This window comes from Corvus hawaiiensis, chromosome 30 (assembly GCF_020740725.1).
Source record: "Corvus hawaiiensis isolate bCorHaw1 chromosome 30, bCorHaw1.pri.cur, whole genome shotgun sequence".
Lineage (NCBI taxonomy): Eukaryota > Metazoa > Chordata > Aves > Passeriformes > Corvidae > Corvus > Corvus hawaiiensis.
Window position 1 is genome coordinate 4869342 of NC_063242.1, and position 16494 is coordinate 4885835.

At 41.5% G+C, this 16494-nt stretch overlaps 2 protein-coding genes across 4 annotated transcripts in view; one reads left to right on the plus strand and one right to left on the minus strand.

Moving 5' to 3' along the window:
• Window positions 1-9093, plus strand: part of ERP44 (endoplasmic reticulum protein 44) — a 47926-nt gene extending 38833 nt beyond the window's left edge. The window contains exons 9-12 of the mRNA XM_048289190.1: window positions 2604-2715; window positions 3184-3325; window positions 6314-6416; window positions 8508-9093. Of these exons, the coding sequence (XP_048145147.1) occupies window positions 2604-2715; window positions 3184-3325; window positions 6314-6416; window positions 8508-8609 (459 nt within the window). The 3' untranslated portion in view covers window positions 8610-9093. The remainder of the gene's footprint in view (window positions 1-2603; window positions 2716-3183; window positions 3326-6313; window positions 6417-8507) is intronic.
• Window positions 9094-11279: 2186 nt separating this feature from the next.
• STX17 (syntaxin 17) overlaps window positions 11280-16494 on the minus strand; it is a 28833-nt gene continuing 23618 nt past the window's right edge. For all 3 annotated transcript variants that reach the window (XM_048289191.1, XM_048289192.1, XM_048289193.1), the window contains exons 6-8: window positions 16431-16481; window positions 14782-14868; window positions 11280-14096 (exon numbers count right to left, since the gene is read on the minus strand). In XM_048289191.1, coding sequence (XP_048145148.1) covers window positions 13857-14096; window positions 14782-14868; window positions 16431-16481 — 378 coding nt within the window. In that variant the 3' untranslated portion in view covers window positions 11280-13856. The remainder of the gene's footprint in view (window positions 14097-14781; window positions 14869-16430; window positions 16482-16494) is intronic.

Sequence of the window (16494 nt, forward strand, 5' to 3'; positions counted from 1 at the left end):
GAAAATTATCAAGTCAAAATGAGTATTTGTACATAGGCACAGAATCTGCTAGAAAAGCTGCCAAGGTTTGTCACAAATTACAGTACGTTGTCAGTACTGGATGAGAAACCAGAGAATCAGTCATGTGCTCCATTCACAGTTTGCACACTTGATTCTTTTTATGCAGAATCTGCAGTGCATCTAACACCGCTGTTCTAGGCACATGCAGCACTTCAGGTTTCGTGGCAGAGGGAGGGACAGGGTGGTTTTACTTAAGCCATTTTTGTTGGCTGTTTTCTCTCAATCCCACCAACTTTTATTGGAAAGTTCTGATAGCTAACAAATCTTAATTCTTCATTTGCAACTCAATATGTAAAAGATGCCACATGTTAACATCTTCAGAAATGTGTGGTAGATTTTCAGTATACTTTTCTTGTGGTGAAACTTGATTCTGAGCCTTAGAAGCCAAGTTTCATCACTGTCAGCTTGTACCACATTCTGTTGTGGTTTCTCTGGTTGTTCCCTTAACCCTTGATTCCTGTTTGCTTAGGCAGATAGTCACAATTGCACAATGTGACTTTTTGCTTGGCAAAGTTTGTTTAAAAATTTCAGTGTTGCTGGTACCCAAACAAATTTAAACATGCCAAAATTGAGATATTTCTGCATGCTGGGATTGTGTAGTTATTTAAATGGGCTCTTATACTGCACAATATTACAGGATAAAAACATGAAGTGCTGTGACTGTTAAGCTGTGTTTATGGCACTGGAATACACCTTAAACACACAGTAATTGAACTCTGAAGCAAAGTCCCCTGCTTCAGGAGACTGCCCATTCGAGACAGTTCCTGTGCTTGACAGGCAAAGGCTGTTGGGATCAGGATACCATCCAGAAGAAATCCCTGTTTACCATGTAATCAGGCTGTGTAGTTCTCTGTTAATTGAATGCCATGAACCTGTGTGGTGTAATGGTGGTGCTGAACTGTGAGGTTTTCAACCAGTAAGAAGTTTCTCAAAGGCACAAAGAAGTGACGTGGGGAGCTGAGATCTAAGGGAAAGTCTTTTGATATTCTTAGTGCCAAACAACTCAGTAGCTTTTGAGGGAGCTTCCACTTGTCCTGCCAGGTCAGTGAGACGTGATATGAAAGCTGGAATAGCAAAGGAAGCAAAGGGAGGTACTTTATAGAAGGGCTAAAATCAGCAAGGTTCACACCAGCTGTTCTTACAGCCTGTTTGGAGGTTAATTGATCTCATGAATGTAACTTGCTGAGGTTGCCATTTTAGCTGCTTGCAAGCAAGGCCTTAGAGCCAGAACACCAAGCTCTCTTTAGGAGCTCTCCCTCTGGAAATGTACCTGCTGAAGTGAGTGGGGAAACGGAACCGTAACTATAGTGGTACAAAACAGACTTTTTCCCATCCTGTAGTAGGAGAGGAGGCTGAGACCCAGCTGAATTTGTGTGTGTAAATATGAGAATGAGCAAATATGATTAGTTGTTGTTTTAGGGATGGATTGGAAAGCTTGGATTTCAAAAGCACTGAAGTTAGGAGGATCTTTGCAATCTTCTCTTTAAAAGACCAAGCTTCAACTTACCTGATGGACTTGGTTGAAGGGAGAACAAGAGCCATTTCATCTGCCCTGTGTAACTGGCTGCCTACTGATAGGGAAAGTCTTTCCTTCAACTTACTGCAAATTGAAGATACCTGAAGAAACGCTTCTATTTGGTAGCAGAACAAGCTACTGCTGTCTTTCTCAAAAAGCACAGTTTTTATGCTGATGTAGGCTAGAATCAAAGCAATAGCAGCATTTGCTTGTTATACCAGTTGTGCAAATGAAAGATAGACAACTGTAGGTATTTCTTAGATGATAAATTATTACTTCTTCAATCAGGCTGTAGTGAGTTGAGCTGACAAAAATCACTTCTGGAGCAAGCAAGTGCACATTGAGTAAAAGAAAAATCCTGAATAAATTATTCAAGGCAATCCTGTATTTATCTGTCCCTGGGCAGAGATTTTTAAAAGGCATTGGGTTGCAAGAACGCATTCATATGAGGAACTAAAGTTTGCCTGTCCAACAAGGGATGACCAATCAGGACACAGTTACTGGCAGAAGAGCAGTACTTGATCATAACTGCTCTGGCTGTGTCATTAGCTTCTGCTTTTTTCTTTTTTGGTGGGGGGGGGATAGAGTTATTCAAAGATACTTGTTGTGTTATGCTAAGAAAACACCAATTTGCTATGTGAATAAGCTAGAATTGGGTCTAGAATACACCCTCAGCCTTTCATAGCGTTTAACACCATGGTGCTCAGGCCTTATTGTGGTTGCTCTGTTTCCTCAGAATCAGGTTATTTCTTTTGACCAAGTATTCCAGTGCAAGTGTATCCCTTCCCAAAATGCTGATAATGCCCTGCTCTCATCCTTTATCTGTTGTATATGATAAGAGAAAGGGCAAACATGGTTAACTGTATCACTCATCTATCTCAGAGGGTCAGCAGTTAACATCTTTAGTCTTGTTCTTTTGTCCGTTTTTAAAGTAGAGATCTCACTAAATTTGAAAATTGTTGGAATCGCTTACTTTGGTGCCCTTAAGAAATGGAAGAAATGAGTTTGTCCTTTGTTTCCTGTGCAGGAACTGACAGAAGAAGGCCTTCCTTTTCTCATACTTTTCCACATGAAAGATGACTTGGAGAGTTTAGAGAAATTCCAACAGGAGGTTGCACGGCAGTTAATAGGTGAAAAAGGTTTGTAATATTTCCCACTACTTCTTGGTTTTACTGGTATAATTTTTTTCAGACAACTCAGTGGAGTGGAAGCAAAGGCCAAACAGAATTTGTAGCTTTAAAGCTTTTGAGACTGAAGGGCTTTATGCATTTTTGACAGTGAGGACCAACTCCTCTGGAAATTATTAAAATAGATGCACAATTTATTAGTAAGTAACTTTCAGAAATCCTTCTTGTCTAAATGATTTAATGTGTTTTGCGAGGGCATTGAACAAAGCTTCAGTTTGTAATATGGAAAAAAAAAAACACTTTAAGAAAATCTATTATTTTGGTGGTGGTATTTATTTAGACCTATTTTCAGGTTTTGTATATTGTATCTATCTCATATCTTCACCTTTGTAATACTTACGAAAGTGGTTTCAAGTGGGTTTCAAGATGATACTAATAAAAAAATCCTAACATGGTTTTTTGTCTGTTCACAATGTTAAGGTACAATAAACTTCCTCCACGCTGACTGTGACAAATTCAGACATCCACTCCTCCACATTCAGAAGACTCCAGCAGACTGCCCTGTCATTGCCATTGATAGCTTCAGGCACATGTATGTCTTTCCAGACTTCAGTGACTTGTCGTAAGTATTTTTCTTGGTGCATTTTAATTTGAGAATGACAAATGAAAATGCTCATACTTGAATCAGTACTGTGGTAGGAAGATGAGTAAATCTGGGATAGGTAAGGCTGCCTCTGTGTGATTTAGTGTCAGAGCTTTAAAGCAGGATGAGCTGGTGTGAATTCACTGTTTAAATGGAGCTGTATTACTTTATGCAAGAAAAGAATCTTGTTTGAAGTTCTTAGATGCTGCTCTTCTTTCTTTCAAAGTTTTGCTATTTTCCATCATAGTTAGGCATTTGGAGCCTGGCATGGTGTTTTTTAGTAGTGATCTAGATATCTCAACTTTATCTCAACTTTAAAAGATTAAAAATACTACATGGAATGTGAAGTATTGTGTTTTTCAGGGATTACTGTAAAATGCAGCATGTAAGAATGCCCAGCCCGCTGGTTTGGTTTTTCCTGCAGTGCAATTCTAGCCTTCCTGCATTAGTCTACACCTAGAAAGCTGGCAAAGAAATGGTTGTGTGGGTTCGTGAAATTTTCCATGTGCAACTTGGAAAATGGCCAATCACAGGCATGTTTATCTGGATAAAATACGTGCCAGCAAAGTACCAGGGTGCTTAGGTGAAATACTGCTGTGGTAACCCTCGTTACCTCAGCCTGACTCCTTACGCCGCACTGCCTAGGAAGCAGATGTTCTGTCTTCCATGGATCACTCGAGGAATGCGTAAATGTTCTCTTCAGGGGCTTTCAGCCTGAGACAAGCTCTCTGTCTTCTGGCTGGGTGGTAAACTCCAGTTTCTGTCTCAAAGGAAGCAGCTGCACATACATGACCTGCTAACTCCTGGTTAGATGTCTAGGCTGGGTATGGCATTTTTGTCAAAACCAAGGATTCAAAGCTCGGACTTAGCGTGCAATGTGAATGTAATATCATGTCTGATTTTGCTATGCCAGGCGACATTTTTCTATCTGAGATGTTGACATTTGGGAGGAGAGTTCAAACTTAGCTTCTTTCTGTAATTCTCCACAGGCTTATTTCTAAAATATTGTCTCTGTTTGATGCATCTTGAATAGTGCTTTTCAAATATCTGAAGCTGTGTATGTTGAAATTCTTGATAGTGACTATTTTTCTCCCTGGGTTCCTGTTTCTTTGGAAGATTGTATTCATTGCACACCCCAGCAAAAAAAATAGCAGGATAGTTGCATTTTAAAACCACTCTTTTTATTGTCACTTTTTAAACAGCCCTAAAACAAATTAACATCTCGTATAGAGGTAGTAGAGATGTTTAGTTTAGACTTGCATGTTACATTTCTTACACGTTCTGTTTCTGTGAAACACTGTCAGAATAATGAGAGCTACTTGCTTGATGTGTACCAGTTGTCACTTAAAAATGAAGCTGAAAGAGAGATGTCAGGATTGTAGACAGTTGCCTAATGATAAATAATTACTCAACCTTCCTCTAGGAGGTTGAGCTGATATATAGAAATAGCAAAACACAGTTTGGGAACAATAAGAGCTTGGAGCTCCTGGGGTGATGTTCTTTTGTGTGTGTATGTGGTTTGGATGTTTGGTTTGGTTGTTTTTGTTGTTTCTTGGGTCACTTTGTGTGATGGTTTTATTTTGTAATAATAGGTAAACTCTTAATTCTGAGACTTTCATCTACCACTTTAGTAACCTTCTGGACTCTTTTACAAACTGGCCCCGGGGCTGTCTCTTGTGACCTCAGTGCTGCCACCAGCCAATAGGGTTTGGATATGGCACTTTCCGAGCTTGCCCACCAGAAAATTTCCTCTCTCTTTAGGGAGTTTGTTGTCTTTTTTGGAGAATAGGCACTTGGCAGGCAAGTGAGACCATCACTCACTCTTTTATCCTCATCCTTTGGCTACCTGGCCCTATTCATCCTGCTGTTCCAGGCTGGAAATGATAGCAGGGAGTGCCCCACTGCTGGGTTGTAGCTTCTCAGAGAGAACAGGCTGAGCAACACGAGGCTGCAGGCACCAGGTGCCCTTGCTGCATTAGGAGAAGAGAATGTCTCCAGCAATGTGTCTGACCTAGAACAGGGCAAGAGCGCCAGGAAAAGCAGGGAGCAGTAAGTCTGCTGTCCCTATTACCAGGCTGGAATGCAGCCCCTTTTCTCCATTGGTACTAATTCATGATCTCATCTGGGATGGGAAGAGGCCCCTTGAAATATTAACCACTGTAATACTGATCGGTTACAGACACTGCTGTAATGACACCCCACTCAATATTTGCTGCATTTTATCCATACAGTTTTCTGATGATCTGAAATATTGCTGATAGTTTGTTTGACCATGCTTTCTTCCTCTTTCCTAAATGTAATAATTAGTTTGATGAAACCTATCTCCATTAATACATTACCTTTAGATTTCATGCATAGTGCTCACACTATAGTTTTTTATCTCATCTTTAATACTTACTATAGTGATTAACTCTTCACTTCGAGATTTTTAGTCAATTTGACATTTCACAAATAAAACTGGATGCTGTTGTTTAGCACGTTTGCTGTGGGTGACAGTAGATGATCTCAGATTAGATTTACATTGATATCCTCTTAGTGCTTATCTGTGGTGTGTGTGCAGTTGCTGAGGCAGTAGAGAGCCTTTCAAAGATGTTTTGTCAATACTGCTCCCCAAGTGTCATTTGTATCTGTAAACTGTGCATTTGGAACCTGCTGTTCCCTCTTACATTACAGTTAGTGGGGAGCTGAAGGGAGTTCACAATGAAGTTATTGGCTGGTACAGCTCTGTGGGAGTTATTGAAAAGATGAAATACTTGCTGTGTTCTCAAGAGACAGTGGAAAGAAAAAGAACCTGGTGGGGTATCTTAGCAAACCATGTGGCTTCCTGTCCTCTATTAATCACCTAAAAGTAGGCATAGTGTGCTAGATAAACAGAAGTTGGCTACTCTACGCAGTGCACTTTAAATCTCCTGTGTTTGGACTGGACTTGTAATAAACATGTGGATGTTTCTGTTGAATTTGTTCCAGAGTTCCAGGTAAACTGAAGCAATTTGTACTAGACTTGCATTCTGGAAAATTGCATAGAGAGTTTCATCATGGCCCTGATCCAACTGATGTAGCACCTGGTCAGGTAAGGTTACAACAAACATTTCTTTTGGCTGTTTATTATTATTTTTATTATTTTTATTATTATTATTACCTCTTTATTACTCCTTGTCAGAGCTGTACCTTCTAATATGTTTGTACTTTTAACTTCTGTCTTTTGAAAATCTGTTAACAGAAGCATAACATTGCCACTTTAGTTTGGCTCCTCAACCTTCTTTGGATAAAGGCAGGGAGAGCATTACGGGAAGTATGGTACCTATTTGCCTTGAATAAGGGAAGAGTATAAAAATATTTATTTTCTCCACTGAAACAGGAGATCTTGGGCTGGATGACTTGTGACTTCATAGAGCTGCTCTTGGGTTCTCCTGTGACTTCAGTGCAAAAGCTGATAATCCATCATAGCTGCATTATTTCCCATACAACACACTACTAGAGGGTGCTTCTAAGGGGAAAGAACAATTGATTGAATGTTTTATATATTTAGCAATGCAAGCAGAAGGCAAATTATTAGAGCATCAAGAAAGGATGGGTAAGCAGTAATAGGCCTTATTGCTTTTGCTAATGTGGTTGGCAAACAGCATTAGCAGTGCTCACAGGCTGCACTTGTCAGTTTGATTTCCTCATGGTTCTGCTCAAAGGTTGTCATGTTGTGTAATTACATGCCTGGAAGTCACTTCTGGGATCTCTTCAGGAACACAACTACTAGATCCTTCTCCAGACAAAAGTCAGAAGCACCTCAGTGTCAGAAAAGAAAGGATATGACCAGCACAATTCCCTCTGCTCATCCCAATGGTGTCTTGATCAGCCTTGTATCTTCTTGATACATCACTCAGCTCACATGCTTGGGGTCCACTGAAAAGTGCAAATGTAACTGTCAGGGAACATTTTCACTACCTTTGGGCACCCTCCAAAGAAAACCGTTTTTAAACACTTCTTTCAAGTTATACATTGTGTTGTCTACGGCTCAAAGGGCCACTTTGGTCCCAGAGGAGCCCTGGTGCCCTTGTGTTGGGGAGCCTTGGGCCATTCCATGTCTGAGGGACAGAAACTATAGCTACAGGCTCCTTTTCCTGCTCATTTGTGGGATGTGGTAAGGATGGCACTGCTCTAAGTCGATTGAGTACAGCCTCCTGTTGCCCTGCTCAAAAGATTTAAAAGTGTGAAAGCTCTGGAGGGCTTGCCTTGGCCAGGAGAATGACTGCTTTTCAATGTTGTCATGACTGGCTCTGAAAACACGTGGGCTGAATTGTCTCAGCAGTAATTAATTTGACTGGGAGTTCCCTGTGTTTCTCAGAAATTCATTGAGCAACCAGAATTCAGGTCATCAGGAGGGGCAGAAATAAGGGCCGGAGACTGAGGCATAGGCCAGGCACTTGCCCTGAGGAGGAGGCTTGGCCAGGGAAGGAGGAAGCCTGTGGAGTCCCTGGATCCTGCTGCCTGCCCATCTGGGCCCAGGCCCAGGACCCAAAGCTGCAGGCTTGCTCTTGCCTCATTTCTGCCTTGAGAAATGCACATAAAACCTGGGATGTTTATGTTCCCATCTCTCTATGGCATCCTGCCATCTTGTGGAAGATGTGCATGCAATGGAAATAAATACTGGCCTTAACTGAACTGAAAGCTGCTGTCGTGGGTCACCTACACCCCTTGAACTGCATGTGGTTTTGTATGGGGTGTTTTCTTTTAGTTTCCGTGGAAAAGTAATTCTAAAATACTTTTGCAGTGATGTCACTTTTGCCCTGGTCTATCTCATAAAACACGTACACATAAAACTAGAATACCCCCAAAGCAAGTGGTAGATTCAAGCAAATACACAGTGGGGTACATGTGAAATACTTCTGTGTGACTTGCACCGAAACTCACGTGATGGAAACTCATGTGATGGCCGTTACCTTTGAGATGTTACAACAAAAGGAGTATCCTTACTGGGGGCTTAATTAATGTGTGTGTGTTGTGTGTGTTCCACCTACTTGGGACTCAGAACACGCCTTCCAAAAAAACCCCAAACTCAGTTTGTGAGAATGCTGGACATTTGTGCACTCCCATAATGCTAGAAATTCATTTCATGGAGAAAAATGATTATTAGTTTAACAGTTTTACTCTTTGTTCTGTTTTTCAGCCAATTCAGGATTTAGCAAGCAGCCCACCAGAGAGCTCATTCCAGAAACTGGCACCCAGTGAACATAGGTACACCTTATTGAGGGAAAAAGATGAACTTTAAAAAACTTGAAATAATCTTGCAAGCCTTTCAGACAGCAGCATTGACTTCTGTGTGGTGGAAATAGTAAACCTATATTTTCATAATTCTATGTGTATTTTTATTTTGAATAAACTGAAAAATAATTTTTTTCTCCCCAGGCTTGTAAATACATTTGTTTGGTGGGTCATTCTGTACAGCATCTTTCAAACAGTACATTCTTAATGCTATAGTGAAATATCAGAGACCCATCCAGACTCTTGATCTAACTCTGTAAAACTTTTATAATCCAAATGAAGGTATCTTTGCCAGAGACATGCTGTTAACTTGCACTATCCCATTAAATAGGACTTTTGGGTTGTTTCTGTGTAACCTTGGTAGTATGTGCTTTTTCTTCTTCTGTGAACAGCTTTCCTGGTAATCTATTTCTTTGTCACATTTTTCTCCAACTTAAGAGGGTCTTCTATTCTGGATACTTGGGAGGGGAATAAATTAAAGTTTTACAGAATCTCGTGTGGTGCTTTACTGGCTGTAAATGTGTAAGCAATTAAACAATCCTGAATATTAAAACAGCAAGTAAGGAGAGGAAAAGTTCTGATGATAATGGCTGTATTTGGAATCAAGGGGCTGTACTGACCTGCTCCGATTTCCCGGAACTAAGATTGTTATGCTGCCCACGTGGTTGTGGTAAAAGAAAGGAATGTTAAAAACCCAAAAAAGGACAAAACTAGGACTAGACTGGTATCTGAGTTTGTCAGTCCTAAATTTATATCCATATATACGTTACCATTAGTCTCGGGGGTTTTTTGGTTTTATTTTTCCTTCTGAGTCCCCGTCTTCCTGGCAGACACTGTTCAACCAACCATTGCAAATTTTCTGTTACTCTCTTTGCCTGGCTTGTGCCTTACTTATCGTGTAGTTTTTGAATTCTGCTCTGAAGAAGGAATTACCACTTTCCTTGTGGTCTTTCTGTTCTGCATGACACCAGAATATAGGCTCTTCTCACTGAGCCTTCGAGCTGCTGCCTGAGGTGAACATATGGAAACTGTTAGATGGCAGAATATCTGTTGATTTGTGCTACACTGCTGGAGATGAATTAGTACTGGATTTGTACAGTGCACTTACTGCACAGACTGTAGGTCTGTGACTTGGGCCCCAGGGTTCAGTGTCCTTGGAAGCAAGTGTGTTCTCTGGCCAGGTGGAACACTGGGTTCGGGTTTACTTAAGAAAGTGCCCCAACCTGTGCAGTCACTGCTCAGGACCTTTTTGCCTCCCAGCTCGATGCCACTGGCTCAGTTATTGACAGAAGGCTTCCATGGTCCTGTGCAGCTGTGGCAAAAGTTGATCCCAGGACAGGCTCCTGACTCAAGCCTCTGCAGCACCAGGCACAGCAGATTTCTAGGGAGCATTTCTGAGGGCAGAGTTGCTGATACCTACACTAAGCTACAGCTGACTAAGCAGCTGCCAAGTTGGGAGCTGAAAGATTAGTGCAAGGCTTTGTTTACAGCTACACTTTTTTGTTGGTTTTGTGAATCTGCATTTTGGAGTGCACATAAAATGCGTGAAAGCCAGGTCTTCTCCTGTCCCATTCTCCAGCTCATCACAAATCAAGCATTTTTGGCAGCTGAGTCATACTGCCTTGCAGCTGGAATCGATTAAGGCTGATACTTGTGATCTGCAGGTGGTGCTACACAACTTCTGGAGGAGTTCTGGCACCTGAAATTTTAGTCAATTCTTAAATGGTCCCTGCGAGTACTTACCTTACTCTTCTGAGGTTCCTATTTTTCCTGGGGATTCTTGGAGGAATGGGATTTATAACTGCTGTTTGGTGGAAGATGTCTAAACTTCTTTCTGAAGAATGATGCTCATCATCCACCCAGCAGTCCAGTGGCTGGTGCTTTCAGCTAGAAAGTGAGAGAGATGAACCTCCTCTGCCATTCCTTAATCCAAGTTTGCTTTTGAGGGGAAGGACTTGTTCCCAGAGCTTTGGCATCCCAGCATAAGGTTGACAGTTAGATGTAAGAGTTTTATGACAGTTACGTGCTCAAGTAATTTCAACATTCAGTGAATTCACTGGAGTCGGACCTGATTCTCCTGGTTCTTGATGACCACTGACCCGGCTGTACCAGGTGCTCAAGTGCCTTTTCTCTTTGCAGGCAGAAGGTTGAACAGCTAAAGCTGAGCTATGTTTGCCCAGCCTGCTGCTGAGGGGCACTTGAGCTTTTACCTGGTGATAAAGAATTTGCCTGGAGAGCCAAGTGCTCATCAAAATCCAAGCCGTGTTTCAAGTTGTGACCTTCCACTCTGCTCATCTGCATCTGTGGTTTTAACCATTTGGTGCTCAGCTTCCCACTCCCTTTAATACTTCTCACAGTTTTTACAGGAGAAGTTGCCAAAAATATTAGTGTTGTCCCCTTAGGGAACAAAACCATTCCAAACTGTTTTCACTTGAACTTGAGTCCATTTCTGAGCTACCATGTATGTACTGGATGCATGTGACATTTTAGGAACCTGTATTCATTTCAGCCAATGTAAATATTTCGATAGCTGAAGTATGTGTTTGGGAACTCATTACAGAATTCTTAAATCTTGGTAGAGCAATTATTTTAATAATATCAAATCTGGGAGGGATTAATCTTTTAGATGCTGGAAGGAAATAAACCCTGACGTTCTCAGTAAATGATCCAAGCAGTCTTGTAGGCAAAAACTTTTATTTGGTCTGAAAGAATTGTTTATATCTTACAATTCTTTTGAGTAACATGCCTAGCAATTTAATTGCTAGTTTGGTTACTCAGACACTGATGTTTCTTCACATATGTAAATAACCCACCTATTTTAAAACATCATAGCTTAAATAACAGTCTCCCACGTCTAGTGTGTACACAATGATTTAAAATTGCTTCTGCAAAGACGCAGGGGGGAAGAATAGTTTTTGTGGCAGACATTTCACAAAATGAGTGCACACCAAGCTGAATTTGTATAAGCTGGGGCAAGAATTCAGTCTTATTAATTTAGATTGTCCTGGCATTATTACAGCTTGGGGGGAGAGGATGGAGTCCGCAACATCACCGATGCGGCTGTTGTCATTTAAATGCACAAGGTTTCACAGCATACAGCAGGAAAGCAGAGAGAGCATTTGAAAATCATACAAAGGATCAACCACAGTTTCTGATTAAGAACATTTTTTTCTTTCGTGTCTTCCTTTAAATGTAGAAAATAAAGGAATGAACATCCTTACTATGAAGTTGTTACAAGCTCATTAACTGTGTTTACATCCGAAGTAGATGCACTGAAAGGAAAGGGCTTTTTGCCTGTCAGGAGCAAATGAGCTGAATTACTCAGGTCATGTTTTGCACTCCAGCTGATTTTACCAGTGCAGGCACCAAGGCTTCAACAGATGCAGTTTTGACAATGTCTGCAATTACTTGTGAAAACTATTCTTGCACACATTGTTTCCCTGAATCTCAGACCTACTTAAAATAGACATAATGCTCCAGTTGATAGCAATTTCAGTATTTTAAAAGTAATAAGGAAGAACTGCTCAGAAGAAGTTATTTGTGCTGTAACAGTTGCTTACAATGTCTCTAGGCACAAAACCCCATCATCTGTCATTAGCAGACAGTGATTTCCAGTGATGATATCAAAGTACTGCCTATTGAAAGGGAGCTCTTTCTATAGTACACTTCCCTGGGCAGTGTTCCCTGCTAGAGAGCCTTATCTCAACACTGACTTCAGTGTGCGCCCAAGAAAACGACTCAAGCGAGCTCAGGATGAATCAACCAAGCTAAAAACTTTAAAAAGCGGCTTCCCAACCTCAATATCTGTTCCCCCAAACAGTAGCAGCAGTAGTGTGGGAAGAGTCCTGAAAGGGTGGAGGTAGGACCATGTGCTGAACAGTAGCTTACAGGATAATTGTACAATTATATGACAATAACAACACATTAACACTTCTGTATTTAACAATGGAAGCTCCAGAAGCAAAAGGCTTCTTAAGGAGGGTAAGATAACAGGTGTCCACTATAAAAAATGAGCAAAAGCACTGCCAGCATCTCACCCCATACAGGCTCCACAGCATATCCCAAAATTTTGAAGAGGCTGAGCAGCTACTCTGCAGTGTGGGTGGAAACAGACATTTTGGTACTGGAGAGTAATGCAAGAGTGCAGCTGCCCAAACAAGGGTGGTTTGCACTGTAAGCTGTATCAGGTTGATATTTCTGACCCTGTCCCAGCCTCTGGGGCTGCCAGCTCGCCGTGCACCATGAAGAGGCCTCACTGCTTCTCTGCTGGCCTGGGGCCTCACACCACCCCTGAGGGACACCAGCCTGTGGAGGGAGTGGGCCTGGCTGCAGCCCTGCCTTCCAGGGAAGCTGTTCAAGCTCTCCCACCAGGGCGCTCTGGGCTTCAGGAGAAGCAAGGGCAACATCTTGCACTAAGTGCTGCTTCAGCAATGAGAGGCTTCAGGTTCAGGATGCCAGAGCTTGGCTCTTCAATTCTGTATGGTGTTCTCAGGACAAGGCAAGGAGCTGAACAGCTATGGAAGATTATCCTCCTGTAGCAGTGCTGCAGGGTTGCTGCTTAAGACTGTTTAATTCATAACTACACTTTGAGTAAGGTGAGGAGTTTACAAATTAAAAAAAGGTGCCTAGAAAGAGGAGAAGCTGCTTCCAGTGCTGATCTGATATGGCTGATGGAGGCAGATGTAATATATACATAACCTTTTTCCACTTTGCTCACCCAACACTCTTACCTTATGACAGCCCATGCTTCTCTGTGCATTATTGAACAGGCATAGTCATATCCTGGGGAATTGCAGGAAGAGTTTGGGAATCCAGATAAATGAAAGTAAATTTAAAATACTATGACCCTGAAAGGTTGATGGCATTTATTTCCGTTTCTTTGGAGCACTACAGTAAAAGCTCCGGCTTCTCATGGCATTCATGGGAAAGGACTCGGATTTTCCAAGTATCTCTTTGCATTGTCTGCAAGACACTTTGTGCAAATTTGGCATGAAGCACCTGTCACCCATCATTACAGCTGTGAATATAGCTTACCTAAGAATTATGTAATTAAAAGTTATCCATATAATTTTCAAAGGACTGATGTCACCATGTCTGAAAAGAGAAATTCTGACACGACTGTTTCAGCCCTCCCAAGGAACAGAACTGTCATCAAAATTCACGCATCTCAGCCTTGTATGTAAAGTGTAAGGCTGCAAGTCTGTCATTAGCTCAGCTACTGCACTGTTGTTCCTGGCCATAATGAATCTATACTTCAGCTGGATTTTTTGGCACTTTGGTGAGAAAGCTCTGGACAGCTGGAAGAGACCTGCTCAATCATTTTTTGTTTTTTTCTTTGTATCAATTTTCCACCTGTGAAGCCCAAAATCCCACCACCAAGTGCAGCTGCAATTCCTGCTACTTTGAAGCCTGCAAGGAGACCAATAGGACCCCCCACCACTCCACCAATGACTGCACCTGCCACAGGCAGAGCTGCCAGCTTGTATTTTGCAGCCTGTAAAGGAAAAAAAAAATAGTTAGAATACTTGCCTGTGGCGATGTGCATTTTCTCCTCACTGCTCTTGGCAGTGACTTGATAGCTCAGTGATAAATAAACTTTACAAATTAGTGTTTTTTAAAAAGTATGACAGAACATGCTAAAATCAATTCAAAATCCGCTTGTGCATGCAGTTGTGAACCAGGTCCTTTCATGTGGTTCTGGCTGATGTGTACACTGGGTGTTACCTTGTCGCCACCGTTAAATCAAATCAGAAACTGAGAAAATGCTCAGACTTTTCAGTGATGGGCCTGACTCCAGCTTTGGGGTTTGTTTAGTAACTGACATGGAACAGAATGGAAATGACAGGTTATCATCAGCCTCTTGTTTAATGTTTATGTGATTCTTGTGAGCCAGTCACTGACTGCACTTGTCTTTGCAGGTAAACCGAAGTAACCACCAGAACAGTGTTTAAAAAGGTCCCCTCAAATTAAATAATTGTATTTTCTAGCAGCCTGGATGTGATAGAAAATTACAAGAGAGATTGATTTTTTTTTTTTCCCTGCTACCTGTGGGTCATTTTTTCCTTATTTCCTTAATTGCTGGTTCCCTCAGCATTAAAGACGGCAGATCAATGGGGTTAATACAGAGGGTGGCTGGGAGGCAGACCACCATTGATTCACCAGCAGGAGCACATCCCTACCTTTCCCAAGTTTTTGGTTCCCTCTTCAACATTCACAGCAGCACAGTTGACATGGTCTTCAATCCTGTCAATCTTCTCCTGCTGGGACTAGATGCAATGGAATTATGAGTGAGGTAACCTGCTGGGAAGCAGCAGTGAGCCAATACACACCATTTTAATGCCTGTAATCAGGGCCCCACAGCAGCTTTCATCTGCACCCGGCAGCCTTAGTGGTGCTCCATGATTAGCATCTGATGAACTCTGCTGAAACTACAGACTTACTTTGAAAAAATCTAAACTATTAAGTAATAATATGGGGTGGATATTAGACAATGTCTTGCTGCAGTTAGAGAAAACAACTCAAAACATATGATTTCTAAATCTTTTCGATGGATAGAGGAATTCACATTCTAAAAGGAAAAATAATCTAAACTAGCCTGTTTTGTTCCCTGCTGAGTCTCACATTCAAAAAAAAAAAAATCTATAAAGGGCATTTATAAGATCATTACCACTCCAACATACAAAGATGCATCAAGGAATCTAAGTAGAAGTGTTTAATTATGACATTATAGAACAATGACTTCAGAAATAGTGACAGCACTGAAAAAATACTTGATGTTGCTCTGTATTTTACTGTTTGATTTTACAAAAACATTCGATCCTTTCTCCAAATGCAGTCAGTCAGATTCCCCTGCAGTCTCTCCCAGGGAACACTGAAGCAGAAGATAAAGGGGTCTGTGGGTTTGTTTGTTCTTATTTTAATCTCAGCAGTACGCAGGCTATTTTATGTCATAAAATAACGAGATGGCTGATGTTCAGCTTAAAATAAAAGGCATTCTGAACTTTTTGCCTCTTTCTAATTCAGAAACTGCTGAGTACGCCAGCTCTGGTGTTCATCGACTATGCAGTCCACCCACCTTAGATGCATGCTATTACATCTAATGATGTTCAAGTGCAAAATCCAGGAAGTCCTGGGAACAGGACCTCTTCCTTTAACCTTCAGAATAGTGAATGAACATTTTTCCAGTTCCTCTCCAGTCTAATGGTTCTTTCTTGGGTTTTTTTGTATAGATGAAGCAGCACATACTCAGCAGAAAGCACAAAAGCTAGGTTATTTATCCCTACTAACCCAACAATGAGGAGATTAAGGAACACTCCTAGGAGATGAGAATTGTGCATTTAAATTGCCTGTGGCATGGGAAGAACTAAACATTGGGAACCAACATTTTGGCAGTGCTGTGAGAGCAGAGAAAGGGCATGATAAAGGTGAGGATTTTTCTAGCACTCCTGATTAAGTGAGAAAAGGTACCTGCCAAACACACACCCTGTGCAGTGAAAGCTGTCACCACCATCACAATTCGAAACTGTAGAAATGAATAGGACCTGGGTAGAAGTCTGCAGTCAACACTGCAGAGCTTCTGCTAAGGTTCAGCTCATGGCCATGTGCACTGGTTGGAACATCATAGCTGCTCCAGTGACAAGAACTTGGGAGCAACTCCCAGCACTAATGCTGAAAGAGGAGACTGCTGCCTCCTCAAAGTGTCACCTTGGCAGAGCCCAAATCACAGGAGAGATGCATCCTCAGCTTTTTTTGTCCCCACCTAGGAGTTACCCATTCACCCTGTTTTTGTAGGACACTCTGTAGGACAGAATGCAGAATTAATACTTACACAGACTAAGAGAGAAAACTCAGTCACCAACTGGCTGAGCTCAATCAAGTCCTGCAAATAAAAA